We start from the raw sequence: 27790 nt of genomic DNA, 5'->3' as shown, positions 1-27790 counted from the left end.
AAGCAGAGATTGTTAAGATGCAGCAAAATTAGTTTTTTAATCTCACATTCATTCCCAGACATTTCATTGTCAACTAGTTTGTCTGTAGTCTCCTGATATTTATGAGAAGCCCTGATTAAGGTATTTGTTGATAATTAATGGAAACACCAACCGTTTAAAGTAACCCGAATTTAAGATGTCTGTGAGTCTAAGGCATAAGCTGTTGGCTTTATGGTTAAAACCTACTCTGATAGCTAGCTATACAAAGACCACATTAACCGGGCCTCTTTCAGCTTTATGTACAAGGATACACATGATCCCAAAACAAGGCTTCTGAAAAATGTTGCTTTTTGTGGCACATAGCACCATCTGCAGGTAAACACCAGTACTGTTAAGGTTTTGAAGTCGATTCCGTGTAAATAAAATGTTATAGCATACGCTTGCAAATTGAACGTATGCATTTACCGCAAAAATCCAAGTAGTGCTCGCTGCAGAGCCATTTGGCCAGAGTTGAGCTCCAGCGAGGGGGAGCTTGAGCTCTCATGCTCATGCTCCCCCTTTGCTGGAGCTCAGCTCTGCGCAAATGGCTCTGCAGCGAGCACCGTCTCCAAAAATCCGGCCCGGCAGCTTTAAAATAAATAGCTTAGCAAATTGTTTTATAAAGGTTTAAAATATAAATGCTGCTTTTGCACAATTGTGAAATGATTTAGGTTTTATTTAAAATACACATCTGTATCTTGCAAACGGATAAACTCGTTTTTGACTAGAATCTGATGATTACGAAGGCTGCCGTTTTCTTTGGCTAATCTCATTATTTTCCTTCTCTTTATTACCTCCCAATATATTTAGTTATCCCTTTACGATCTGCAATTGTATTACCTGTATTTAAAATTTTGCACTGCATTGAGTTTAAATGTAATAATGTCAAATAATAGTTTAAATGTAATAGTTTAAATGTAATATCATTGACAAAATTTTCCATTGTTTTCTTGTGTTGTTAAAGTTTTTTTGTGTAGTGTCAGAAGTAACCAGTTCCTGAAAACCATAGGATTACAAACCAAAACCAAAAATCACACATTTAAGCCTCTTTTAATTAAAAAAATCTTCTCTTTTCACAACAGAAAAAAAACTAAAAATCTGGACGTGCAAGTGGCAGGTGATCAATAAAACAGTTTTTAAAAATTCAGCATTTCAGCAACAGTCCTGTATTTATACACCATGTGGATGATTACCGTTCTGAAACATCTATTCTGACTGCTGAATTAAAGACAATGTATCTGTCCAACGAAACTACCATGTGCTGCTTTTTGACACACATTAGTCACCATATTATTATTTGACTTTGGTTCTTCAGACTAGGCCTCTAAACACAGAGAGGCTACAGCAAAAACTGGAGAAAAAAATCTGAGAAGGTAGTTCATGTGGATTTTCTTTAAAAACAAATGCAGGAAAAAATTACACAAGCCTCTCTTTTTTTAGGAAGAAAAAAAAAGAATTATCACAATGCAATGTAAAAAAAAAAGAAAAGAAAAACACCAACAGAAAGACATACAGATACAAAACATAGATGTTTCTTTAAAGAGGAGGACAAATAGACGCGTTAAAGATGAAGTTCTGCATGACACCAGCTCCCGAGCTGGTGCTTTTACATCTGATTGGACAGGATAGACCTGCAGCCTGACCAATCAGATAACACATACAACTCTGAGGTAGATCAAAGGTCAAGCTGACCTGGACATCTAAATACACAATCACACACAGACACACGGAAATCTGTTTAACTAACTATGACAGACAGATGAAAGGCTTGTTTACAACTGTGTTATGAACCGGTGATCAAGTCTTCCCTCTGCCCAACTGCTTAGAGATGTTTATGTTTCAAACTAGATTAAAGCTGCGAGTCAAGATTGATGAAAAGAGACACAAACTACCATTCCGTTTGACCAAAACCCAATGCAGTAGTCCGTACTATCGTGTTCGATAGTAGGCAGAAAAGGTCTTTGGTGGAAAGTGTCATAGTTGCTATGAAGTTGGATGTTTTTCAATCATTTATTCAATTTGAGTAGTGACTTTTAATTACAACTGTGCAATCATGTGTTTGTAAATTTATATGTTAGGCCACAAATTTAGGTTTCATTTGCATAATGATATTCAGAGTTCCAAGAAAGCTAAAATACTTAATTACTTTTAATCGACTATTTAACTATACTTCTCGCTTTCTACCTAAACAAAGATTGCACTTCTGCCTTTTTTCTGAGCATTAAAGAAATCCTGATGTGTTCCGTAAAAAAAAAACATGAAGGAAAGAAGATAAAAATAAATAAAAAATGGCACTGAAAATAAAATCGCAACCATCCTGTAAAAGGCAGGAAAAAATATCAGCTTTTCCCAAATCCACAATATCCCTTTATCATCCCCACCCACATACCTCAGCTAGCTTAACCCCACCCACTCATGCCCCGCCTACCAAGAAACCCCACCCACCCTTATCTCAACATCCACTTCTAAATCTACCGAAAGACTTTACACATGGATTCAATGGAAAGAAGACTCATTCACAACAAACACATGGTCTCCGAAGCAAAACGTGTTCGGTTCAGAGAGACATTAAAAAAAGGAAACAAGAAAGCCTTAGCTTTGAGAGACAGGAGCAAGGACCAATAGCCAGCAAGCATCGTATCAGTCGTTCTAAACCCCACCCACCTTATTTCAAAGGTAAATATTTGAACTACTAAAAAGGCAAAGAGTGGAAGACCAAAAAGCAAACAGAAAACTCTTCATTTCGACTGCAACCTGTTCAAAAAAGCATTTCTATCGTCTGTTTGAGAAACAGTCCGTAAAAACGTAATAAAAACCATACTTAAAAAAAATATCATGCATTGAAATCCCATCCTCATCATCACTCACTTTTACTCACAGACATGGTCTGTGTTAATAGTTCTTGGTAAAAAATAAGAATTTGTCATCTTCTCTGTTCTAGCAAAATAAAACTCTGCTCCCCTTCATTGTCCACTGTTGCTGTCATATTGCCTCGTCTTGATTTGTTGGAGAAAATGTTTGCACAAGAGTTCTCTGAGGTTTCTTGTTGATTTCTTTTAGAAGATGATTAAATCATGGACAAATTTTCTGGAACCCGTGCTTGAGCGTCACCTTCTCTCTGATGTCACTTCCTCTAAGAGAAAGCTACTGTAGTAACACTCAGCAGACTGTGTCTGGGGCAAACCTCAGATGGTTAACCTGTAACAAAAAACAAACAAACAAACACTATTTAAATACTGAACCATTCAAATCAAACCATAGGTAAAAGCTAAAATACAATCTTCTGTGGATCTGAAAACTGGTAGTTACTGGAACTATTAAAGTTTTGTATGGCATCCATTTGTCCACTCAGCATACAATTAGATCACTGTAGTTCCTAGTGTCCTCTAGTAGACCCTACATTAATTGAGCTAATTTAGTTCCCCCAAAAAGCCTTTCTATAACTAAAATCATTTCCAGTTCCTGTAATGCGAACATGACAAAAAATGTGTACTTCTTGCCAATAGTTCTAGGAACTACAAAAACCCTCCTTTTGTTCTAAAACCCTTAAAAATGATTTGTTTTCTAAAACGACAGATTAGCAACAAATAACACGCATTAAAGGGCACCTATTTTACCCCTTTAAAAGATGTAAAATAAGCCTTTTGTGTCTCCAGAATGTGTCTGTACAGTTTCAGCTCAAAACTGTATGAAAAAAAATGTATTTTATAATTAATTCCTACATAGTTATGCTAATTACATAGCAATTGTACTGTCTTTATTACAAACATGCTCTGTTTAAACATTTTTTTAAACTTATTAAAATCACACAGAGTTGTAACAAATATTTTAATCACAGTTTATTTGCAAAAAAATGTTCTGTGGACATGTGTTTAAATGTTATTATAGAAACATGGCACCTGTCTATTAATTTGGTGGGTGGGAAACCGCACTCCTACGTCACATTGTGGTGGGCCTATTTTAGCGTCAGAAAATTTTTAAAAAGAGACTTATTGGGCCCTATCATACAAACGGCGCAAGTCTAGTTTGAGCTTGGCGCAAGAACCGTTTTGACGTTTTGCACCAAGCTGTTAAAACAGCAAATGTATTTATGCTCATATGTGCGCCCAAAGGCGTTCTGGTCTAAAAAAGGAGGCGTGTTAAGGCGCATTGCTGGCACGTTGCTATTTTGAGGAACTATAATACGCAAATATCTTTACAAATGAAAAAGAATTAAAGGATTAAAATATTAGAATTTTTTTTTCTAGCCTACATATATATAAAAACCATACTTTCATGCCTTCTTCATCCTGGGGGCTTTTTCAGTTTATTCATGACAATTTGCTTTTGTATAATGTTATCATTATTAGCAGTATTATTTATTAAATGCATATTTATATTTGTTTTATTAAAAACAAGCTTAGATTTGTCCACCTGTCAGGTTTTAGACTATATGGGGCACAGCATGTGTATAAGGATATAACTATTTTTTGACCACACTTCGTTATTATTGTTCATTTGTTCGTTTTAATTAGAACTGAATTTAGAAATTGTTTTAAAATAAGTCTTTGTGTTTAACAAGCAAAATTAATTACATTAGGCTAATGGATATCTGTGCGTATAACACAATTCCTTATCCACGAGAGTGAAAGTGAAAGTAAAGAATGAGGAGGCTCATCTCTCATTCTCGCGCTGTAGATGCTCTGTTTAACTGTTTTCTTGCTAGTGAAGTGTTCAGTTTTTCCACTTACAAAGTCTGCCATGTAAATAGCAAATGCGCCATGGTGCGATGCAACTGACTCTTAAAGGGAATGGGAGATGAGATTCTGATTGGTTTATTCTCAAAACACACCTATAACTCATTAAGAGAATAAGCTCAACCCTGTTAGACTATGCGCCATGGCACAAAGTGTATTTTTCCATCCTTAAAATAGCAAAAGTGGATTCGGACATGCCCTAAATGCTATTGAGCCCTGCGCTTGAGACTTAGCAGAAAGATTGTTAAAATAAAGCCCATTGTCTTTTTATCACTCCAATCTGACAGTGGACACACTATACCTACACACAGTTCTTTCCAAACAGCTTAAAAAGATGATTTTCATCATAGGTGCCCTTTAAAAGATTTTAAATGCACACTGCAGACGAAGCACCTGACGCATGACACAAGCATATCTATTAGCCAGTGGTGGAAAGAGTTCTGAAAAAGCATACTTAAGTAAAAGTACCATTACTTGCCTAAAAATGTAGTGTAAGTAGAGTAAAAGTACCTGTTGTAAATATTACTCAAAGTATGAGTAAAAAGTAGCCCTTTTAAAAGTACTCATGAGTAGTGAGTAGTGAGTATTAGGCTGTAAAAAGTTGATGCATTTACATGTAATTTGTGGATGTGTGTAAACGTAACATTATGTAGTGCATTTAGTTATTGCCCAGCAGGCACACAATGTCATAAGACGTTAATATTAGGTTAGGTTTAGGGTGTGATGTCAGGTGACCAAAATTCAATGTCTAGTCAGCGTCTATAGACAACATTATTTTGATGTCCAATAATGAGATCAAATGACGTTTATATTTGGTTGATTTTAGGTTGTTGGCCTGGCAAGACCGGTCTCTGCGTTCTTGTAATTGAGCAACAGCCTGTGTTTGGGCATCCCTGATCTAAACAGTCTCTGGGTCAATGCGTGTAAAGATTTTGAACATCTTCTAGGACACTTCATGCTTCCAAACAGTTTGCTGCAATGTAAAGTGCACATGTCTTGAAGTAGTTCATTTTGATGCATTTTACCTTCTATGTGTGATTTGACTGGACAGGAATTACAGGACTGATTTTTCTAATTCTCATAGACAAGAAAAAATAAAGTAGTGACAGCAGGTTGAAGGAAAGTATTGAGAGTAAAAGTACAGATACTGCAGTAAACATGTACTCAATGAAAAGTAAAAGTACACATTTTTAAAACTACTTAGTAAATTACAATTTCAGAGAAAAACTACTCAATTAAAGTAACTTGAGTATTTTTAATTAGTTACTTTACACCAGTGCTAGTAGCTCATAGTAACATGTGTTAGCTGTCACTTTGAGCATATTTGTTTGTTGTAATTGGGTCCCTGGTGAAGCACATGTATGTGAGTGTGTGTGTTTGTGTTCTTGAGATTACATATGGAATGAAGAATCCGGCAAGTGTCACTGAGTTACTATGGTTACTGTTAATGTTTGGGAGAGAGTGCTTTTTTCGAACTGTGACTGACTGGGACTACCTGTGCATTAGTGATGGGTGATTCTTGAACAATTTGATCAAATCTTTTGTGTGATTTGAGAATGATAAGTCCACTCAGGCAGTGATTTGTTCACTCGGGCATGCGCACATTTGTGCAGATGAAGTAGAAGATTAGTTCATTTTTCAAATTTTTTATCAAGTTTGAGTCGTTCGTTCACCACATGAAAAGACAGAAGCCAATCATATGCAGTCAGAGCCGGAAAAAGATTTGATCCGTTCATCTCTCGAGTTCTCAGGTTTGAGTCATCCCTTTACATGCTGTCACGTGATGAACGAACGACTCAAAATTCCAAAGACTCGAAAGGTGCAGTGGTTAAGCTTATATGGGACTGTCTGTGTGACGTGATCGAACCACTCAAATTTGGTTCAGAGGTGAGCTGAGCCAATAATAGACAAAAGAGTGGGTAAACAATGAATGATTATTTTCTCTTTCTTATGGCATTGTAGTTAGCTCTTGTTTGTAGTGTGATCAATGTTTAGGCTATTTGTAGATGTGTTTGAAAGCAACTTGTAAAATTTAAATAATATTCTGGCAAATTGAAGGAAATGACTCGAAAAAAAAGATTCATTCATCTCACAGTAAAATGATTCAAACTTCCCATCACTACTGTGTGTTACGAGATCCAGCGATCGCTCTCCGGAGATCGCTGGTTTCCCCCATAACCATGAACTACACTTCCGCCTTTTCCTGGACTACATTTTCATACATGCACTTCGCCCAGACACCCATGCTCACCTATCTCGCTTGATTACGCTCACCACCTGAACCTTGTCACAGACTGATAGCATACCATACATAAGCCACTCATGAACCCATCCAGTTTGCCGAGTCTTGTTCGCCCATAGTGACATTACAACGCGTTTCCTCCTTGTCTTGTTTCTCCGTGTCTCGATCCTAGCCTTGTTTACCCTAGTTATCCTGTTTAGCCACCAGCCTTACGACCTATTGCCTGTACATTGATTACGATTCTGGACTGCCTTAATATACCCGCTTGCACCTGTATGAACACTGCTTGCCTGACGCTGAATAAACCTGCATATTGGATCTTACCTCAGTTGTATCTGTCACTCCCTCCCCGGTCGTTACACTGTGCATTAAATAATTTTATTGCACACCTTTAAGCCAATCAGAATCATGAATTTTAACAGACTACAGAATAAATGAGTATATAAAATCATAAAAGAGCGTCGTTCGATATTGATGAGACTATATTTACTGCTTTTTGTCACGTGTGGGACTCATAATCTTTCTATTTACTTTCTGAGTATGGGAAAGGGCACAACTTCTCCTTTTGTGTTCACAGAAGAAAGGAAGTCATGTGAGTTTGACTGAACAGCTCAGGGTCAATGAACGAGAATAAAAACACTATATCATCATAATAGAATGATATATCAAAATATATGATAGTAAAATACCGTTTTATTGCTTGTTGGGTTGGAAAGGGTACGATGACGGATCTGAAGAGGACACATCTTGTGGCTGCACACCACTTTCCTGCTGTAAATAACATTGGAGAGAAATGACAAATTAGAATTAAATTAATTGACCAAATACTCAAAAATGAATTGTTTTCAGTGGTGTTTGTACACATATAAGCATCGGACACTCCAAACATAAGAGATTATAGCTTCTTCTGACAAATCAACTTTCATATTAGTATTCATATTATTGTGCTTCCACAAATTTAGTTTGCATTGTGCGAATATTTATATACAGTCCTTTGGGATCTCCTTATGTTCTTGTTTGGTGTGGTAGGCAGACTTGTGCTTAATTAAGCCTATTTACTGTATGATTCAGTGGTTTTGGTCCACTTGGTTAGTGCATACTAATGTTCGGACGACAGTGTTTATAATTATTCCAATGAACTGCTCTACCAGAGGCTATTTTACTAGTTGTCAAAGTATATTTCTTAAATTTAAAGTATATCTCTTAACATTTCTTGTTTGAAAATATTATGTAATTTATGTAATACAAAAATGAAATTTCTGTTTAATGAGAATGCATTAAAAATGACAGTAAAACCTATTTAGAATAAATAAATGTATTAAACCAAATGTTATTCTTTTGAACATTCTATTCATCAAAGAATCCTGAAAATTAGCAATAAATGACATTTAAAATATATATTTTAAAGAATTCTTCTTAAAGTTAAAGCTCTTACTTTTATTCCTAACATGTCTTTTTTTCAATATAATATAATATAATATAATGGAAGTTTTATAATATAATGTACTATAATATATAAAGTATCATAATATAATATAATATATAATATAATATAATATAGTATAATATAATATAATATAATATAAAGTATTGTAGTATACTATAAAATAATATCATATAATAAAAGTTATATTTAGCCAGAATGCATTTAAAAAGTAAAAGTAAAAAAATATTTAAAATATATAAATTTATAAAATCAATGTTTTTCCTTTTAATGTTCTATTCATCAAAGAATTGTGAGGAAAATGGAACAAAATAACATTTTAAAACATATTTAAAAATCATACTTCTTAAATTAAAAGTTTATTTCTTCCCATAAATTTTCTCAAAAAATATAATACAATAAACTGTTATAATACAAAGTGTTATAATATAATATAAAGAATCATAATATAAAGTATTATAATGTAATATAAAGTATTATAATATATAAAATCAATGTTGTTCATTTGAACTTTCAATTCATCAAAAAAATCCTGAAAAACTAGGATAAATTACTTTTAAACATATATTTATTATATATTAATATATTTTTAAAAGAAAACCTCTTAAATTAAAAGTGTGTGTGTGTGTGTGTGTGTGTATATATATATATATATATATATATATATATATATATATATATATATATATATATATATATATATATATATATATGACATTTTATTCCAGTATAATATAATATAAAATAATATAATATTATATAATATTATACAATAAAACATACACTAAGCCAGAATGCAATTAAAAAGTAACAGTAAAAAATAATTTAGAATATTTTAACTTATTAAACTAAAGTTATTCTTTTGAACTTTCTATTTATTAAAGAATCCTGAAAAAACTAGGAATAAATTACATTTGAAAAATATTTTAAAAGTAAATTTCTTAATTTAAAAGTAGATTCCTAACATTTTTTTCAGTAAAATATAATAAAATTAAAATTTTAAATAATATAATATAATAAATTGTTTTAATATTAAGTTTCTATAATGCACTGTAAAAATAACAATAAAACATCTATTTAGCCAGGATGCATTTAAAAGTGACAGTAAAACATATTTAGATTATATAAATTTATTAAATCAATGTTACTGTTTTTTTTAAACTTTCTTTTTATCAAATAATCCTGGAACAATAGGAATAAAATTACAATTAACGTATATATTTAAAAAGAACACTTCTTAAATTAAAAGTAAATTTCAATATGATATACTGTAATATAATAAAGCGTTATAATATAACGTGATATATAGTATTATGACATATAGTAATAAAAAAAATTTAAAGTGACAGTAAAAAATATTTTGAATATATAAATGTATTAAATTAAGATATTCTTATGAACTTTCTATTCATCAAAGAGTCCTGGAAAAAATAGGAATAATTTAATTAACAATATGTATATTGAAAAAGTATACTTCCTAAATTAAAAGTATATTTCTTTTTTTTTTTTTCAATAAAACATAATAATTTATGAAATAATATATAAATATATAAAAATATTAAAATCAATGTTATACTTTTAAATAAAAAAATACTAAAAATATATTAAAACAGAAAACAGCTATTTTAAAGTATAATAATATTTCACAGCATTACTGTTATAAAAGTCCCTTATTTAATTATAATAAAATGCATATATATATATATATATATATATATATATATATATATATATATATATATATATATATATATATATGCTTATAAGTGTAATAATAGATTTATCTGGCTGGAAAAGCAGAATAGCTAGAACGACACATTTTGTCCATCTATCCAGCCAGTAAAGAAGCCTGAGCAGCCCGCGGTGTCTCTATCACTGACCTCAGGAGGGATGGCAGGGGGCTGAATGTGGGTGTAGTGAGGGATGTAAGCTCCTGGCATCGCCGTGTTGGCAGGAATAAACTGCAGGAGAGCAGAATTTTGTGGCGTTATTAAAAAACACAGGTGTTAATATTACTTATTAATTAGCATATACGCTTGTGCCATGTTAGCGCAATCTGTGAGAGAGGATCATACGGTTGCAGTGCCGCCCAGAGAGAGATGGCCCATCTGCTGGGTGAGAGGAGCCAACATAGCGGACGGCTGCAGTGACATGGGGTGCTCCATAGAGGGCGATAGAACGGCTCCCTAAAGGGCGAAAACAAAAATAATATTTGGCATGTTTAAATGAAAAATCCATCTATATACACACACATACAGTACATAAATGATTTATTTATTTAAGATTTAATGTTATGAATAGCTATATGCTTTGTTTTTAATAATAAGATTTTCAGCATATAAATTAGACATTAAAAAATTGATAAAAAAAAATTGTGCTGGTCAAAAATGTAATGCATGCAATATAAAAGTTTGTATTAACATAATTTAGGTGTGTGTACTGTAAATATTTACTATATATATATATATATATATATATATATATATATATATATATATATATATATATATATATATATATATATATATATATATATATATGTATGAATAGACTCATATGCATATATTTAATTTAATGTTTACTTATATTTAGATATAAAATATAAATGATACAAGTTACAAAGAAATGTAAATATCTATGTAACAAAACAGTTTGTATAGTTTTGTTTCTATGTTATAAATGTATATAATAAACATGCATATACAGTACATATATAAGTACACTCCTCACAAATCTCTCTTTTAAAAGGAAAATACTCATATTTTTTATAGGAAGCTAGACAATATTATATTTGTGCATATACGTTAAATTAGTCAGTACTGAAGCCAAATCTGGAGCTTATCGAACAAAATAACTTACAATAATGGTCCAAAAACTAGTACACCCAAATGTATATTATAGAAAAATATTTAGTTGCAATTTTTAGTTGGAATTTAGTTGCAATTTTGTAGGCTGAAATTTTTTTTTGCAATATTTTCCATGAATTTAATTGTAAAGTATTAAAAAAAAAGTATTTAAAGTATGTTTGGTGACTAAAATGTTATTTAATAACTATATCTGTTTAATAAATCTGTTTTGTTTAAATGCATCAGCATTCATTGCCTATATTCACTGAGCAATGGATAAAAATATTCATTTTCAAAATGGGGTGGACTCAATAATGCTGAGCATTGTATATATTTCAAAACAAAGATTATTTTGTATATGATTAATTACGATTCTTTGCCCAGCACTAATTAAAATTAAATAAAAAATAAAAGTAATTATTAATAATTAAGTAAAAAATTTTCGACTTCATCCGCACTAAATAACTTGATGATTTAACTACATGTCAGTAACAATATCTATGTTGATGGTAAATTGTTATTTCATCATGTAAACAAAATTATCGTGTAAACAAAATTATTTTAAAATGTTTACAATAATCTACCATTTTGCCTTAAAATCAGCATATAAATAAGAGACATATGTATAAAATTGAAATAAAACAAAAACAATAGTAATGATAACAATTCTATGAAATATTTCAACTACATCTGATTACTATCTCTAATTAATTAACTTCTTAATGCTTTAATGTCAGCAACAATTACAAGAAAAGTATTATAAAGAAGGAGGTTCATTCTGCTGTGGCGACCCTTGATGAATAAAGAGACTAAGCCGAAAGAAATTAAATAAAAATTATAAAGAAATAATTCAATAAAATATAAACCAACATTCAGCATTTTGACATCATATAAACTGCACACATAAACAAAAAAATAATAGAAAAATAAAAGAAAATGGCAAAAAATAAATGATATTTGAAAAAATCTGTCAACTTAATGTGTCATATAAATTCAATTTAAAAAAAAGTTATATTAATATATATATATATATATTTTCTGAACAGAAACGTGTCTGGCATCATTTCAAAATGGATAAAACCAATTATCTTTTGTATACCAAAGAGGTTCTTGCATAAATCACAATTTTTATTTTCTTCACTGCTCAATAAGTAAGAATGAGTGAGTATATTTACTCAATAATTTAACAGTTTCTGCACTGAATTAATATTGGATTCAGCTCATATAGAGTTCATGAACTCATTCATTTTATTTCATTCGCCATTTTTCGCCAACATCAATATACAGTTGAAGTCCCAATTTTAGCCCCCCTGAATTTTTAGCCCCCCCATTTATTGTTTTTCCCGTTTTCTATTTAACAGAGAGAAGATTTTCAACACATTTCTAAACATAATTGTTTTATTACTCATCTCTAATAACTGATTTATTTTTTCTTTGCCATGATGACAGTAAATAATATTTGACTAGATATTTTTGAAGACACTTCTATACAGCTTAAAGTGACATTTACAGGCTTAACTAGGTTAATTAGGTTAACTAGGCAGGTTAGGGTAATTTGGCAAGTTATTGTATAACAATGGTTTGTTCTGTAGATTATTGGGGGGAAAAAAAGAGCCTAAAGGGGCTAATAATTTTGTCCTTAAAAAGGTGTTTAAAAAATGTAAAACTGTTTTTATTCTAGTCGAAATAAACCAAATAAGACTTTTTCCAGAAGAAAAAATATTATCAGACATACTGTGAACATTTCCTTGCTCTGGTAAACATAATTTGGGAAATATTTAAAACAGAGAAAAAAATCTAAGAGGGGCTGATAATTCTGACTTCAACTGTTACAATATAACATGTCCAATCAAAGCGTTAATGAACTTTTGGTCCCACTTTATATTAAGTGGCCTTAACTAATATGTACTTACATAGGAATTAATAGTTTGTTACAATGTACTTATTGTGTAAATACATGTATTTACTGTGTACTTATGCTTGATTAAATACCTGTATGTAATTAAATCTGTAATTAACTTTTGTAATTACATTTGTAAATACACTGTTGAACATCCCTTACACCTTAACCTACCCTTAAACCTACCCATGCCACCAAACCTGTTCATAACCCAACCTCTATCCCAACTCAAAAGCACCACAATTGTTTTCAAATACATTATAAACACAGTAAGTACATTGTATTTATTTTTTTGATGTAAGTACATAGTAGTTAGGGACACTTAATATAAAGTGGGACCGAACTTTTTTTTTCACTATAAACAAAATATCTGTCTACTCTAAATAACAGAAATTCTGGTCACAATAGTGCAAAAATGAGGAAATACTGTTTGAACACACACATATACACATATTACTGTCTCGTGTGTATGCAGGATTGCTTGTTGTGAGTCATCTCCTGTTTGAAAGGAGAGGTCATTAAAAGAAGAAGAAAAAAGAAAAAAACAACAACTGTATTTTGGCCTTACTGGGTGTTGCATGATATAAGGCTGATGTGGCATCCATGAAGGATTCTGTACCTGGAGAAATACACAGAAAGCAGGTGCCAGTCAGAAACACTCACATCAACTCAGCATGAGCGTGAAAATGAAGCACATTAACATTTTTATGCATTTGATTTTTTATCTAAAGGGCCTCACACTCAAATGTAGGTACATATGTGGGCGACATCTACACTAATAAATTCTATCTGAAAACACCCCACATTATTGTTTTCACTTATGACTGAAAAAATAGTCAGTCACACTGAAATGACTGAAAATGCTTTTCGTTCATGCTTTCGTTCATGTACTTCACAGACATAAAATGCATTTATCTGCATCATATCCGCCTGCCCTTTATTTACTTTCCGTCTCTTTGAAATGTCATTGCAAAACGTCGCTGAACTTTAGCTCCCAGTAAACATTTATATGGAGCAATATGGAGCATGTGCAAACTAACAATAATCTTTAATAAAGCTGTAGGAATGGGCAGCATCCAAAATATCTGCTTTGCAATGTCGTCCACCATGTTAGCTAAATTGGTTACATGACTTAGGGTGCTTTTACACCTGTGTATCGATTTATTTGACCCGAAACAGGGGTTAAAATTGTTACAATGTTGCTCTTGTTCTTGGTGCGGTTCGCTTTCACACGGCAACATTTCTAAACGGACCAAAAGAGCTAAATAAAGTCACATGTGGCTAAACTCTCCTTACATTGTTCAGAGTTTCAGGGTTTATTTTGCAGAGTCCCACTCAGCTGTCATGTGTCCTTAATTTAATTTATGACGATGAGCAATAAAGACATCATAAGTGAAAAGCTGCGCTTTAATAATAAATGGTGATTTATAGCAGTTGGCTTATGCATTAAAGGCTTTTATAAAAATGCACATTTACCGGTTGAAATGGCCTCCCACCCTACTTATAACTCTCTTTTCATATAACCGTATATAAGTTTTCTTTTTCTTCACTCTCCTATTGGTGAAGTTTTTTTTCCTCTCCGCTGTCGCCAATGGCTTGCATGGTTCAGGATCTGAAAAGCTACTCATCGATGAATTTGCTCTTCAGTGTTTGGACTCTTAAATAATGACTTCAAACCACACTAAATTGAACTTAAACACTAAAAACTGAACTACCCTGATCCTGTTACTATGACCATTTATGTGAAGCTGCTTTGACACAATCTACATTGTAAAAGCGCTATACAAATAAAGCTGAATTGAATTGAATATGCCTATGACATATCCATGATACACTGTGATATAGTCGGGCTCGGATCGTATCGCTTTCTCACTACAATCGATCGGCGATCTCAGACCGATTGATCTGGCGTGGATCAGAGTGCAATTGCTGGATTCACATATGCCAAACGTACTGAGCTAACTGGGCAAACCAGACAGGTTCCGAAACAAAAGTCTAGGTGTGAAAGCCTCCCTTAAATGCGTCATCGTTTTTAAAAGCCTTTGTTTCCACAGTCTACAGTTCAACATAAAAATGACATTTTCAAATATATATACAGCGTTTTCAAAAAGATATATCTTTGTTTCCTGAACACAGCATCTTAGTCTGGACGGAAGGCTGAAACAGAGAGAAAAATATTCGATTTTAAACGAACACGTATTAGTGCGGACATGACCTTGATCAGCTGTTGCTTTCCCTAAGAATCGAACCCACGACCTTGGTGTAGCTGGCACCATGTTCTGCAATTTATGCTCCAAGTAAACACTCTGTGTGCTTTAAAGAGAGGCAATATAGAGCATGTACAAACTCATAAAAATCTTTAATAAAGCTGTCGAAATGTACAGCATCCAAAACAAATGCTTCTTTACAATGTTGTCCACCATGTGAGCTGTATTGTTCACATGACTAAAGTACGTCATCATTTTCGAAAGCCTCCGTTTCCACATTCCACACCGAGACACAAAAATGGCGTTTTCAAATGTATCAATTTTTACAGCATTTTTAAAATAATTCATTTTGTTTCCTAAAAACAGCACGGAAGGCTGAAACGGAGAGAAAAATGTACGTTTTTAAATTAAAACTTATTAGTGCGGACAAGGCTTTCATCAGTTCTTGCTTTCCATGAGAATCAAACCCACAACCTTGGTGTAGCTGGCACCATGTTCCGCTATTTATGCTAGAGTAACGCCCCATTCACACGGGGCATCAGCGTCAACGCTTCCCATTCACTTTGAATGGGTGACGTCATGCATTGCCGAACTGCATTGTGGATCCGTCGGCGCCGCTTCAGAGGCGTTGCTCGCGGCAGAAGTTGGGACTAGCTCAACTTTTCAAGCGCCGATGGAAGCGTCAGCCAATCAGATCGCTGAATGCAAATATGGCAGCTAGACAGGGGCCTATTGCTGACTGAATTTCATTGGCTGACGCTGCGATGACGATCACATTAGCCTCAACTTCAGGCACGCCTTCAGTCAAGCGTTGACGCTGAAGCCCCGTGTGAATAGGGCGTAAGGTTTAAGGTAGTTGACAAATACTTTGAAAAGTAAAACTTTATTTTTAATGTCATATTTATGTAGTGTGAAGTGTTGTTTGAAAAAATGTAAGAGGTGACTAACTCAATTCCTTAAACTGTTTTACAGTTTAAACTCTTTACTCTTTAACTGTTCTGTAAAAATGAAAATAAACATTCTTAAAAGTAGCCTCTTTAACACCTAGAACACTTTAGGCATTATTTACTACTTATGAAAAGACTTGATCTGTTATGCGTAATGAAAACAACATAGGCAATAATTTTTGTTCATAACAGCTGAGAAAATGCATCGTCACTTCATCAACCCTTTATTAGATGATGAAAAGCTGTACCGGGTATGTGGAGATGGGAGAGATGTAGGGAGACACTCCTGGCTGAGTCATTAACCGGTTCCCCATAGCATAAGGAGCAGCATAATACCTGGAATAAAAGACATTATTATCAAAATACTGTACACAGTTTGTGACGGTGTACAGTATACAGCATTTATATTTATACAACATCTGAATTATTTAATGGCAACTACTTATCATGTCAAAAATATCTGAACACTGTGGTTAAAGCAATCCTGCAAAGTACTGAGGCCAAGCTAGCTAACTGACTAAGCTAATTTCACTCAAAATGGTGGAGAAGAAATTTTTAAGTACATTTCAGTTTCATTAAGACACTGGAGAGAATGTTAAAGAGTTTTGTATTATTAAAATGTTCTCTTTGCCTGATAATTTTATATTTGTTATATATTTTAGATGATTAGCTTTGCAACATGCTATGGTCAAAGTAGAATCAGCTGTGCGTAAAACACATCAATTTCATTCAATGCTGACAAGAATTTATTCAAATGTTCTGTGTAACTAAATGAAGTACTTTATATTTTATAGTTCCATTAGCATAAAAGCATGCTAGCATGCTAATATCAAATTTGAAATCAGTAGTGTGCAAAACACTTTCATTCAGTACTAAAGTGAATATATATAAAAGTGTTTTGTATAGTTTAAAATAAACTACTTTGGCCAGTATTTGTGTATTTTGTTATTTATAGTTACTTTAGCTTAGCAACATGCTAACGTCAAATTGAAATCCATTGTTTTCAAGTTTTATTCAGATGATGGGTGAATAATACAGAGCTCCATAGGTCAAAAAACATCTACAAAGAAAGTTAGTGGCCTTGAATTAATTTTATATTGTTTTACTTTTTTATTTGTTGCTTTTTTGAAGTTAAATCATTACCATTGTGTACTATTTATAGTTTATAGTTTTAATACAGTTAAATACTTGGCAAGATTTAACATAAATGACGAAAAAAAATGTGTTTTGTCCGTGATTTAGCTAAAATGAGAATAAAATAGTGCAAAATTAAACATTAAAAATCACTGTAATGGTGGCACAAATTAATATGTGATAATAATGAATTGTTAGGGTACATCTATACGACACTGTATTTAAAACAGGGAAATCAACCTTATAGTTCATCATTCTGTAAACAAGCCCTTAAATAATTTACATAATATCTATTTTTCTTCTTAATGTAGGTCCAGGGCTCTGTATAGTCTATGGTTTATACCAATGGTCTCAAACTTAAGCTTAATAGGCTCTAGTAGACTTGAACACCGTGATTGGTTGCATCAACTGTGTTTGATTAAGGTTGGAGCAAATATGTGCAAAGCTGCAGAACTCCAGGAATCGAGTTTGAGACCTATGGTGTATATCTAATAAAATAAAGACACATTTAAAACACATTTAAGTTGTCCTTACCCATTCTGAAGGGCGGTATTGGGGTCATAGGTCAAAGTCATGCCGCTCTAAAGAGAGTAAAATAAGTTTTAATCCCTGGAGGTTTCACGTACATCACATGGGTGTTTCACTTTAAAACTGATGGTTAAAATATGTTAATAATTATACACATTACACAATTACAGTACAATGGCTGGAAACCAAACAAAGTATGACGTATGGTGCCATGTCTCAATGGCTCATTAAAGCTTAAAGACACAAACACACACCCACTCGGCTGACGTCAACGCTACGCACGCACGCGCACACACACACACACACACACACACACACACACACACACACACACACACACACAAAAATATATATATATATATATTTAAAATTGTAAACAGGACTTACTAGTCTCACCTCGGCGTCTCTTGTCCAGGTTCGTCCATTGGGGATGTATTTAGCCTGACTCTGTCTCTTCTTCTGCCCGCCGTCAGCAAACTTACACAACAATGGCTCTGATGCACCTGTAAACCATACAAAGACATGTTGTACTCATACAGATTGTATATGCATTATTAAAATAAGGTGAAAATATTTTGAGCCATTTTGATGTATAGTATAGCTCCTTTATTTTGATGTATAGGTCATTTAGCTTAGTCACATGCTAATGTCAAATTGGAATCAATTATAAGTCACTTAAATTAAATTCAGCACTGAAGAGAATGTATTAAAATTGTTCTTTACTATTAAAAGTGATCTATTTTACACAATATTTGTGTATTTTTGCATTTTAATGTATTTTAAAGTATAGTTCCATTAGCATAGCAACAAACGAACACCAAATGGGAATCAATTGTAAGTCACTTAAATTTGATACAGTATCAAAGACAATCTATTAAAAGGTTCTGTATAATTTAATATTAACGATTTAACCCAATATTTGTGAAATTTCAAAATGATTTCAAGTATAGTTTCTGTGAGGCACTGTCGCCTCACAGCAAGAACGTCATTGGTTTGAATCCCAGCTGGGTCAGTTGGCATTTCTGGGTGGAGTTTGCATGTTCTCACTGTGTTTGCGTGGGTTTCCTCCAGGTGCTCCAGTTTCCCCAAAGACATAAGCTATAGGTAAATTGGCCGTAGTGTATAAGTGTATACACTAGTATTAGTACACTAATATTTATCTTTTAAAAAATAGCTTAAATTAGCTAATAAAACACAAGGTGGGCCTACTGGACAAAAAGGGGATTCATTCATTCTCACTATACTTAAGGTCATGGTTACTTATTTATCCTTATAGCATCCATGTGGGATAAAAGAACACCATCTTTCGTGAAATGGAGTTGCCGTTTGATGTATAGTAATTTGGACTCATTCAAAGTAGCGTCGCTGTGCAAAAAAACATTTTAAATGCATGGTACACTCCCGACTGTACAGTGTGTTTTCTTTTTCTTATAATGCACAGAGTTTTGAGGTAAGAGACGTTTTCATTTGCCAATCACTGTCAGTCAGACAGGCTAATCCAGTTCATCAAACTCTTTTAAAATCGAAAGCGGAATAAACAATATCCTTATAAAACCAGCATATCAGTGCACTGCTACATTGGAAACGTATGATTCGATTCACACTTCTGATTGGTTCCCGGGATATAGCGGCCTTTTGCTGTCAAAGGCAAGTGGCGTTTAGTGGCTTTTGCCAACAAACTGTTATTTCTAAATGCGCTGATGCTGCGATTTTAGATAATTAGAAGCAAATCTATATGTTAATGGTGTAGTACGTGCCTAAAGCATTCACTCAAAAGGCTCTATTTTGACGATCCATGCGCAAAGTGCAGGGCGCAAACGCATTTAGGGTGTGTCAGAATCCACTTTTGCTAATATAAGGACAGAAAAATCCACTTTGTGCCATGGCGCATGCTCTAAAAGGGTTGAGCTTATTTTCTTAATGAGTTATAGGTGTGTTTTGAGAATAAACCAATCAGAGTCTCATGTCCCATTCCCTTTAAGAGCCAGTTGCGTCGCGCCATGGTGCATTTGCTATTTGCATGACGACTTTGTAAGTGAAAAAACTGAGCATTTCACTAGAAAGAAAACAGTTAAACAGAGCATCTGCAGCGCGAGAATGAGAGATAAGGCCTCTCATAATCTACTTTCACATTCGCTCTCGTGGATAGGGAAGCCTTGTACGCACAGACATCAATTAGCCTATAAATAATTAATTTATTTTGTTATGCACAAAGATTTGTTTCAAAACTATTTTTAAATTCAGTTCTAATTTCCAGACGAATAAATGAACAATAATAACGAAGTGTGCTCAAAAAACTGAGTTATATCCAAACACACATGGTGTGCCCCATATGGTCTAAAACCTGACAGGTGGACAAAACTAAGCTTGTTTTTAATAAAACAAATATAAATTTGGATATAATAAAAAAATACTGCTAATAATGATAACATTATACAAAAGCAAATTATTATGAATAAACTGTAAAAGCCTCCGGAGATGAAGAAGGCATGAAAGTATGGTTTTTAAATTTATGTAGGCTAGAAAATATTATGTTTTGTAATATTTTATTGCTTTATATTTATATCCTATATATATCCTTATTATATCCTATATATATATCCTTAATATTTATGTTCTTTTTCATATGTAAAGATATTTGCGTATTGCTCTACATCTTGAGTGTATTAAGCAGTGTGTAACCGAGGCGCACAACTAACGCGCTCTGCGCTGGACAATAGACCGGCTTTGTTCTGGTCTATTGAAAAATCTATTATAGTTTCTCAAAATAGCAACGTGCCAGCAATGCGCTTTAACACGCCTTCCTTTTTAGACCAGAACGCCTATGGGCGCACATACGAGCGCAAATGCATTTGCTATTTAAACAGCGTTTCGCAAAACGTCAAAACGACCCTTGGGCCAAGCTGAAACTAGCAAACAACAATTGCGTTGTGCCTTGCGCCACATTCTGCCGGGTGTATGATAAAGCCCAATGTCATTAGCTCATTTTGGCGGAAGTGGCGTTTAGCGGCTTTTGCATCTGAACTAAGTAAGTATAGTTTCATTAGCTTAGCAACATGCTAACATCAAATGGGAATCAATTGTAAGTTGATTTCAAAATCAAAGACGATCTAATAAAAAGGTTCTGTATAATTATATTTTTTTACTATTTTCCCCAGTATTTGAGTATACATTTTGTAAATGTATAAATACTGATACAAAGGCTTAATACAGTTAATACAGTTTATATATTTAGATATATAAATATATAAAGAAAGAAATAGAAAATATTTGTGATGAATACGCACCTAGCATCCCAGAAGAGGACTTAATGAATTTCCCGTTGAAGTGAGAGATCACGGCATCACACTTCTCTGTCGACTCCATCCTTAAAATAGAGTAAAATAAAGAGAGAAAGTTTTTTTTTTTTTTTACAAAACATCTACACACATGAGTATTGCACATCGGACTACATTCACACAGACAAAATCAGAACTGAATCTCACTGACCTGGCAAAGCCCACCCCCCGGCTCATTCCATTAGTGTCGCGCAGAATTCGGGTGGACACGACCTGTCCAAAGGGTTTGAGGAGGTTTTCAAGCTCCTGCTCATCCATGGACACGGGCAGGTTGGAGAGGTACAGGTTAGTCGGGTCCTGCTCCTGTTGCTATATTCAGAAAACATAAAACACATAGCAGAGAATTACACATTATTAAATGTCCTTCATTTGTTTATTCAGCTGATATATAAGCTCCTCTGAGTTTAAAGACCATCATAAATATACTTCATGTCAATGGTCGAGGATTAGTGTGATTAGGCTGATAGTTTAAAATACTGCTGCTTGTATATCATGAAAGCCTTTACTGGCATTACACATTTGCCATATTTTTCTGTTAAGAAATAAGCTTTTAAATGTGCATTTCTGTTTGATGTGTGACATAATTTATTTAATTGTAACATCAAGACAGGGTCGGGACATAGAGTAGCTCCTCCTCTTTAAAAAAGGCAGCCAATAGCGTTTAGTTTCAATCACACCTCTGCCAGCGAGAGTGGTTGAGCTCAAACTCATCAAATGAAAAACAAACAAGGCTGCATCCAAAATCGCCTACTACTCAGTAGCTACTGCATTTGATTTTAAATTAACCACTCGACCGTTAGAAAGGGAAGTTCTACAGTATGAATGTGATTAGTATTAATGGAACTTAGACGTACTACATCCGCCATTTTGTCATGATCACGTGACCTAATTTGGACATACTACTCGGCTCGCATACTGTTTTAGCATACTATAAATCAGGGGTGGCCAACCCTGTTCCTGGAGAGCCACCTTCCTGCTGATTTCAGTTGCAACCCATATCAAACACACCTGCCTGTAATTATCACGTGGTGTTCAAGTCCTAATTAATTGGTTCAGGTGTGTTTGATATGGGTAGCAACTGAAATCTGCAGGAAGGTGACTCTCCAGGAACAGGGTTGGCCACCCCTGCTATATACTGTAGTATGGAAGTGTAAGATTTCGGACTGAGGAGCATCTTGAAGGGGGCGGGACATGCCAGATACTAGAGAGCATTTGATTGTTTAGAAGATTTGATGAGAAACTGAAGTATGCTGAAAAAATTGTTGATCCATTTGATCAACAAACTGTAAGCTTTGAATGTTTATGACTTCTAATTGCGAATCATGAAAATTGCTAAATGTTGAAGCACACTAGATTATGGATAACTTTAAGGGCCCGATTCAGAAAAGAGGCTATGTAAAAAAATGTATTTAACCCTGAAATGAGAGAAACTCTGGGTTTTCCATTTCAAAATGGCAGGTTTGTTAAACTGGAGAAAGCAGGGTAAGTCAAGCCTGTTCCTGAAAGAGAGATAACTTTTACTGTGGTAACTTACTCTGTGAACCTAACCTGGTCAGGAGCAAGTTTTATTCTCTAAACCAGGCACGTGCACACATAGGGCTCAACCCCATGCTCGTTACATAAACGCACTAAATCGCACTTCAGTAGTTTTTGTTCGAGAGCGCACATGAAAATGCACTTGAGAGGCCTATCTCTCATTCTCGCGCTGCAGATGCTCTGTTTAACTGTTTTCTTGCTAGTGAAACGTTCAGTTTTTCCATTTACAAAGTCGTCATGTAAATAGCAAATGCGCTTATGGCGCGACGCAGCTGGTTCTTAAAGGTGATGGGAGATGAGACTCTGATTGGTTTATTCTCAAAACACACCTATAACTCATTAAGAAAATAAGCTCAACCTTTTTAGACCATACGCCACGGTGCAAAGCAGATTTTTTCATCCTTATATTAGCAAAAGTGGATTCTGACACACCCTAAATGCATTTACGCCCTGCGCTTTGCACTTTGTGTATGGATCGTCAAAATAGAGCCCAATGACTTTATTATGCTGGAGTTTATAGCCGTTTCACTTTACTTCAGGATGCATTAATGCAGCTCTGTAGGTCTTTTGGAGACATTCATAAATATTCCTAGCAAATATAATTAAATGTTGGAGACATGCTCATTATATAAACTTACTTAATCGCACTTCAGTAGTTTTTTTTTGGAGAGCACACAAGAAAATGCACTTGAGCAGTGTATATTTACAAAGAGATTCACATGCTCGTATTACATGAATGCGATCTCGACTTGTAATACTGCACTCACGACATTTGTCATTGAAATAACGCTATAGGTAGTTGGTAGATCTGTGTAAAAGGCCTGCCGCCACAGCTGGAAAAAAATCCTAGAGGAAACACTATATTATAGAAGTATCGGATTGGGTTTCCGTATCAGTAGATCCTCAAAATCAAATGACTCTGACTCGAGAGCAAAAAAACCTGATCGAGACCTCCCTAACAAATTTTTAATTTTTTTTTGCTTTTATTTACAATAAAATCATGATGAACTTCCGATAGAATATAGATGGTAAAAATAAAATTGTAAAATAAAACTTTCCAACTTATTTACTTGCTAGCATGAAAAAATGATTAGCCTGCAAGCTTAACAACCCCAACTAAAGGATGACCGATTTTGCAAAAGACTTAGGGCTGTGCAATTAATCGAAAATCCGATTTCGATTTTGGCTTTTAACGATTATGAAAAACCATTAATCGAGATAAACGATTATTTCATCTCGTATCGCCCCCTTTCCAGTTGTACACGTGTAAAAACGCTTTGCCTCTGCAAAGCTCAGTTCCATGTGAAAATGACTAAAAGCATGTGCTGTAATGTAACTTTTGCAGCACGGGATGTGCATCATTCATATTTTTAAAAGCGCAAAAGAGCACGTGCTGTTGTGTGTGTGCGCGCCGTGTCTGGCCTCGGACAGGTAGCGTGTGTGTGTGTTTGCGCGTGCGCCGCGCTTAGCCTCGGACAGCAGAGCACACACACATCTAACGCGATCTTAATGTGAGCCCTTTAATGGTCAAATACATGCACATTTGTGTCAGAGCGCGGTGTTTAGTGATTATTCATATTAACCCTCATTTGTGTAATAAACTAACAAGTTGAGAATCAAAGGAAACGAGAAAGAGAAACCATATCAGAGCCGCACTATTCTTAAAAAGACAACGTGCGATATTCCTGCTGCTGCTGACTGTTTTAATTATTAATCAATAATCAAATCAAAAATACAGTGTAGATGCTTAAAGCACAGTTTAAACAACAGATTTAATAACTCATTTCTAAAAACTGATTACTTTTATCTTTGCTATGATGACAGCACATTATAATTTACTATATTATTTATAGATATTCTTCAAGATACTAGTGTTCAGTGACATTCAAAGGCTTAATTTGGGTAAATAGATAACTCATAGTATAACAGTAGTTTCTTTTGCACACAATTAAACATATATATATTGCTTAAAGGGGCTAATAATATCGAGCTATTATAGGTTTCAAAATATTCAAACCTGCTTTTATTCTAGCTGAAATAAAACAAATATGCCTTTCTTCAGAAGAAGAAAAATGTATAGGAAATACTGTAAAAAAAAAAAAAAACAACCTCTTTTAAACATCATTTGGGAAATATTTATATATAAAAATAAATTCACAGGAGGATGAATAATTTTGACTTCAACTGATAATCGTTTTGAATAATCGTGATTACAATTACGACCAAAATAATCGTGATTATGATTTTTCCCATAATCGAGCAGCCCTAAAAAGACTATGCAAAGGATAATTATGATTACGCAAAGAGATACTGCGATAATCTATTCATCCTCATCACGTCCTACAGTGTAATTCATAAAGCAGCAGGTCACCCGATTAAGCTTAAGCTGTGAAACCAGCATTTATCACTACGCTTGAGCTTAAAAGACACATTAAGCAGACCACAATTTTCTTACTTAAATAAGCAGCACCATCCACTCATTCATTTATGTGAATCATGTGTCCAGCATCTCAAGGGTGAGACCTTCGGGCGGTTTATATTCAGAGTCTTAAGCTGCGATGTGGCGCATAAGTGCTTTGTGAGAGCACAATACAATTCTGATCTTGCCTCTCAGCTAACAAGGACACACGATACACTACGAGCTGCATTTCAATCTGACGTTTGATTGGCTGAAGGCAGAATCTCAGCTTGCAATTCTAGATGCCTCAGCAGAAACGAGGGCGGTCCAGGATAAGACGTCAACATTCCTCAACATGCATGCGTCAAACATGTTTACACAGTACACACACACACTCATGTACGCGTAACGGGGAAGTGGAAGAGTAATATGCTGACAGTGGGAAGGAAGAGAAAAAAAGAGGGCAGATTAAAAATTGAAGATGCAGGCAGAAATGCCCAGCAGAACCTGGGAGAAGGTCAATGCAGGATTGTCACACACACACACACACAAGCTTCTCCAAGGCACAAAGATACACAGGAAATGTATGTGTGTGTTGATGGAGAACAGGAAACGATGGAGAAATGGCACATGAAAAGGTTTAAATTTTAATGTTACAGATCAACGCTTCCTGAATGGCTCTTACAGACGGGTCATGAACTATTTACTTTGGAAAAGGAAGTGGTGTTATAAATGGATGACTCACCTTGGCCATCTGAGCCTGAACTCCGTTGGTCTTCAGTGCTGCGACGGCCTTTTGTGCGGACACGGGACTGTCGAAATCCACAAACCCATATCCTATGAAGAAAACAAAACACATTTCCAGGCGTTATCTATCTACATCAAAGCCCTAGACCAAACATTCATCTGTAAAAAATAACTTTGATTGTTGCAGATAGACGTCTGCAGACAGACATGTGAATTTTCCTGCTCCAGTAAATGCTGAATCATCCCTGCTGGTTTAGTTGTTTTTACGTCACTACATTCCTGATAGAGGTTATAATGATATTTACCAATCGATGAGTCATTGATTGTATTTAATGATGACCATATTCATATACTGTGGGATTTAGACTACTGTTTGTTTTTGAAAAATAATTGATTACTTTTTATTTAGCAATAATGCAGAACTTTAATCGAAAACTGACTTTTCTATTTAAATCATTTCTTTGTATGAATGTTTACTTTAATGCCTTCGTTTGAAAAACAAAACACATTTATAAGATGTGATAAAAAAAGATGAAACATTTTAAACACCTAATCAGATCACATTTGAATGATTTGTAAAGTGAGTATTTGCTGCTGAATATGTTTTTGAAGATGTATTTGATTCCAAAGAAAGCTGTTTTGTTGAAATAGAAATTCAGTTTTCGATTAAAGTTCTGCATTATTGCTAAATAAGTAATCAATTATTTTTCAGAAAGTATACACTAGTCTAAATACCATACTACAAGAATATATATATATATATATATATATATATATATATATATATATATATATATATATATATATATATATATATATATATATACATACACAGTTGCAGTCAGAATTATTAGCCCCTCTGTTTATCTGTTTAGGCTGAACTAGGTTATTTAGGTTAACTAGGCAGGTTTGAGTAATTAGGCAAGTCATTGTATAATAATAGTTTGATCTGTAGACTATCAAATAAAAAATATAGCTTAAAGGGGCTAATAATATTATCCTTAAATTTTTTTTTTTTTTTTTTTTATGTAAAACTGCTTTTATCTCCAGAAGAAAAAGTATTATCAGACATACTGTAAAAAATTTCCTTGCTCTGTTAAACATCATTTGGGAAATATTTACAAAAAGAAAAAAAATTCAAAATTTAGCGAAGCCCAGCTGCTGCTTCTTACTCAGGGCTGTCTATGTTAATGAAGTAGAAATAGGCGGGGCTTTCCCCCTCTGATGACATGTACAAAGGGAGAATGTCAATCAAGTGTTCCTGCAGATGGTTTTTATCAAGTGTGATTATAAAAATTTAAGTTAATTAATTTTTCCTATTAGAGGCTGGATATATTCATACACTTGCCACGTAACTTTGTTTAAATCCTTCATAAAAGTGTTTATTTTTTTTCATAATAGGTAGGGCTGCACAATATATCATTTCAGCATCGATATCGCAATGTGCGCACACACAATAGTCACATTGCAAAAATATGCAATGTCCAGTCTGAATTATAGTTGACCAGGAGCTGCAGAATTGTATTTAATCGCTGTATTTATATGGATTTTATATGATTTATGCAACAACAACAAAAAAATTTCTTACTTTAAATTTTTGTCTTGTTTCTCACCTAAATATTTACATTTCAAAGCGAAAAAAAGATTATTTTATTTACCTCACTGGCTCATTTCCTCATTTCCTTAAAACAAGCAAAAAACTCTTAATTTTCCTTTATTTCTTCTGAAGATGAAAACTAAACAATATTTTTACTTGCTCCAAGATTTTT

At 33.8% G+C, this 27790-nt stretch overlaps 1 protein-coding gene across 4 annotated transcripts in view; it reads right to left on the bottom strand.

The window, feature by feature from the left end:
* Positions 1-1052: 1052 nt before the first annotated feature.
* rbms1a (RNA binding motif, single stranded interacting protein 1a) overlaps positions 1053-27790 on the bottom strand; it is a 60442-nt gene continuing 33704 nt past the window's right edge. Inside the window, exons 4-14 of one of the 4 annotated variants that reach the window (XM_005155722.6) lie at positions 26020-26111; positions 21492-21649; positions 21290-21369; positions 18390-18505; positions 18009-18055; positions 16589-16676; positions 13755-13805; positions 10516-10626; positions 10321-10401; positions 7686-7767; positions 1053-3216 (exon numbers count right to left, since the gene is read on the bottom strand). In XM_005155722.6, coding sequence (XP_005155779.1) covers positions 7690-7767; positions 10321-10401; positions 10516-10626; positions 13755-13805; positions 16589-16676; positions 18009-18055; positions 18390-18505; positions 21290-21369; positions 21492-21649; positions 26020-26111 — 902 coding nt within the window. In that variant the 3' untranslated portion in view covers positions 1053-3216; positions 7686-7689. The remainder of the gene's footprint in view (positions 3217-7685; positions 7768-10320; positions 10402-10515; positions 10627-13754; positions 13806-16588; positions 16677-18008; positions 18056-18389; positions 18506-21289; positions 21370-21491; positions 21650-26019; positions 26112-27790) is intronic. The other 3 variants (XM_005155723.6, XM_688303.11, XM_073916458.1) reach the window with 3 other exon arrangements.

This window comes from Danio rerio, chromosome 11 (assembly GCF_049306965.1).
Source record: "Danio rerio strain Tuebingen ecotype United States chromosome 11, GRCz12tu, whole genome shotgun sequence".
In the NCBI taxonomy this organism is placed as follows: Eukaryota; Metazoa; Chordata; class Actinopteri; order Cypriniformes; family Danionidae; genus Danio; species Danio rerio.
The sequence above is the reverse complement of the archived record's forward strand: the minus strand, read 5'-3'. Positions and strand labels throughout refer to the sequence as shown.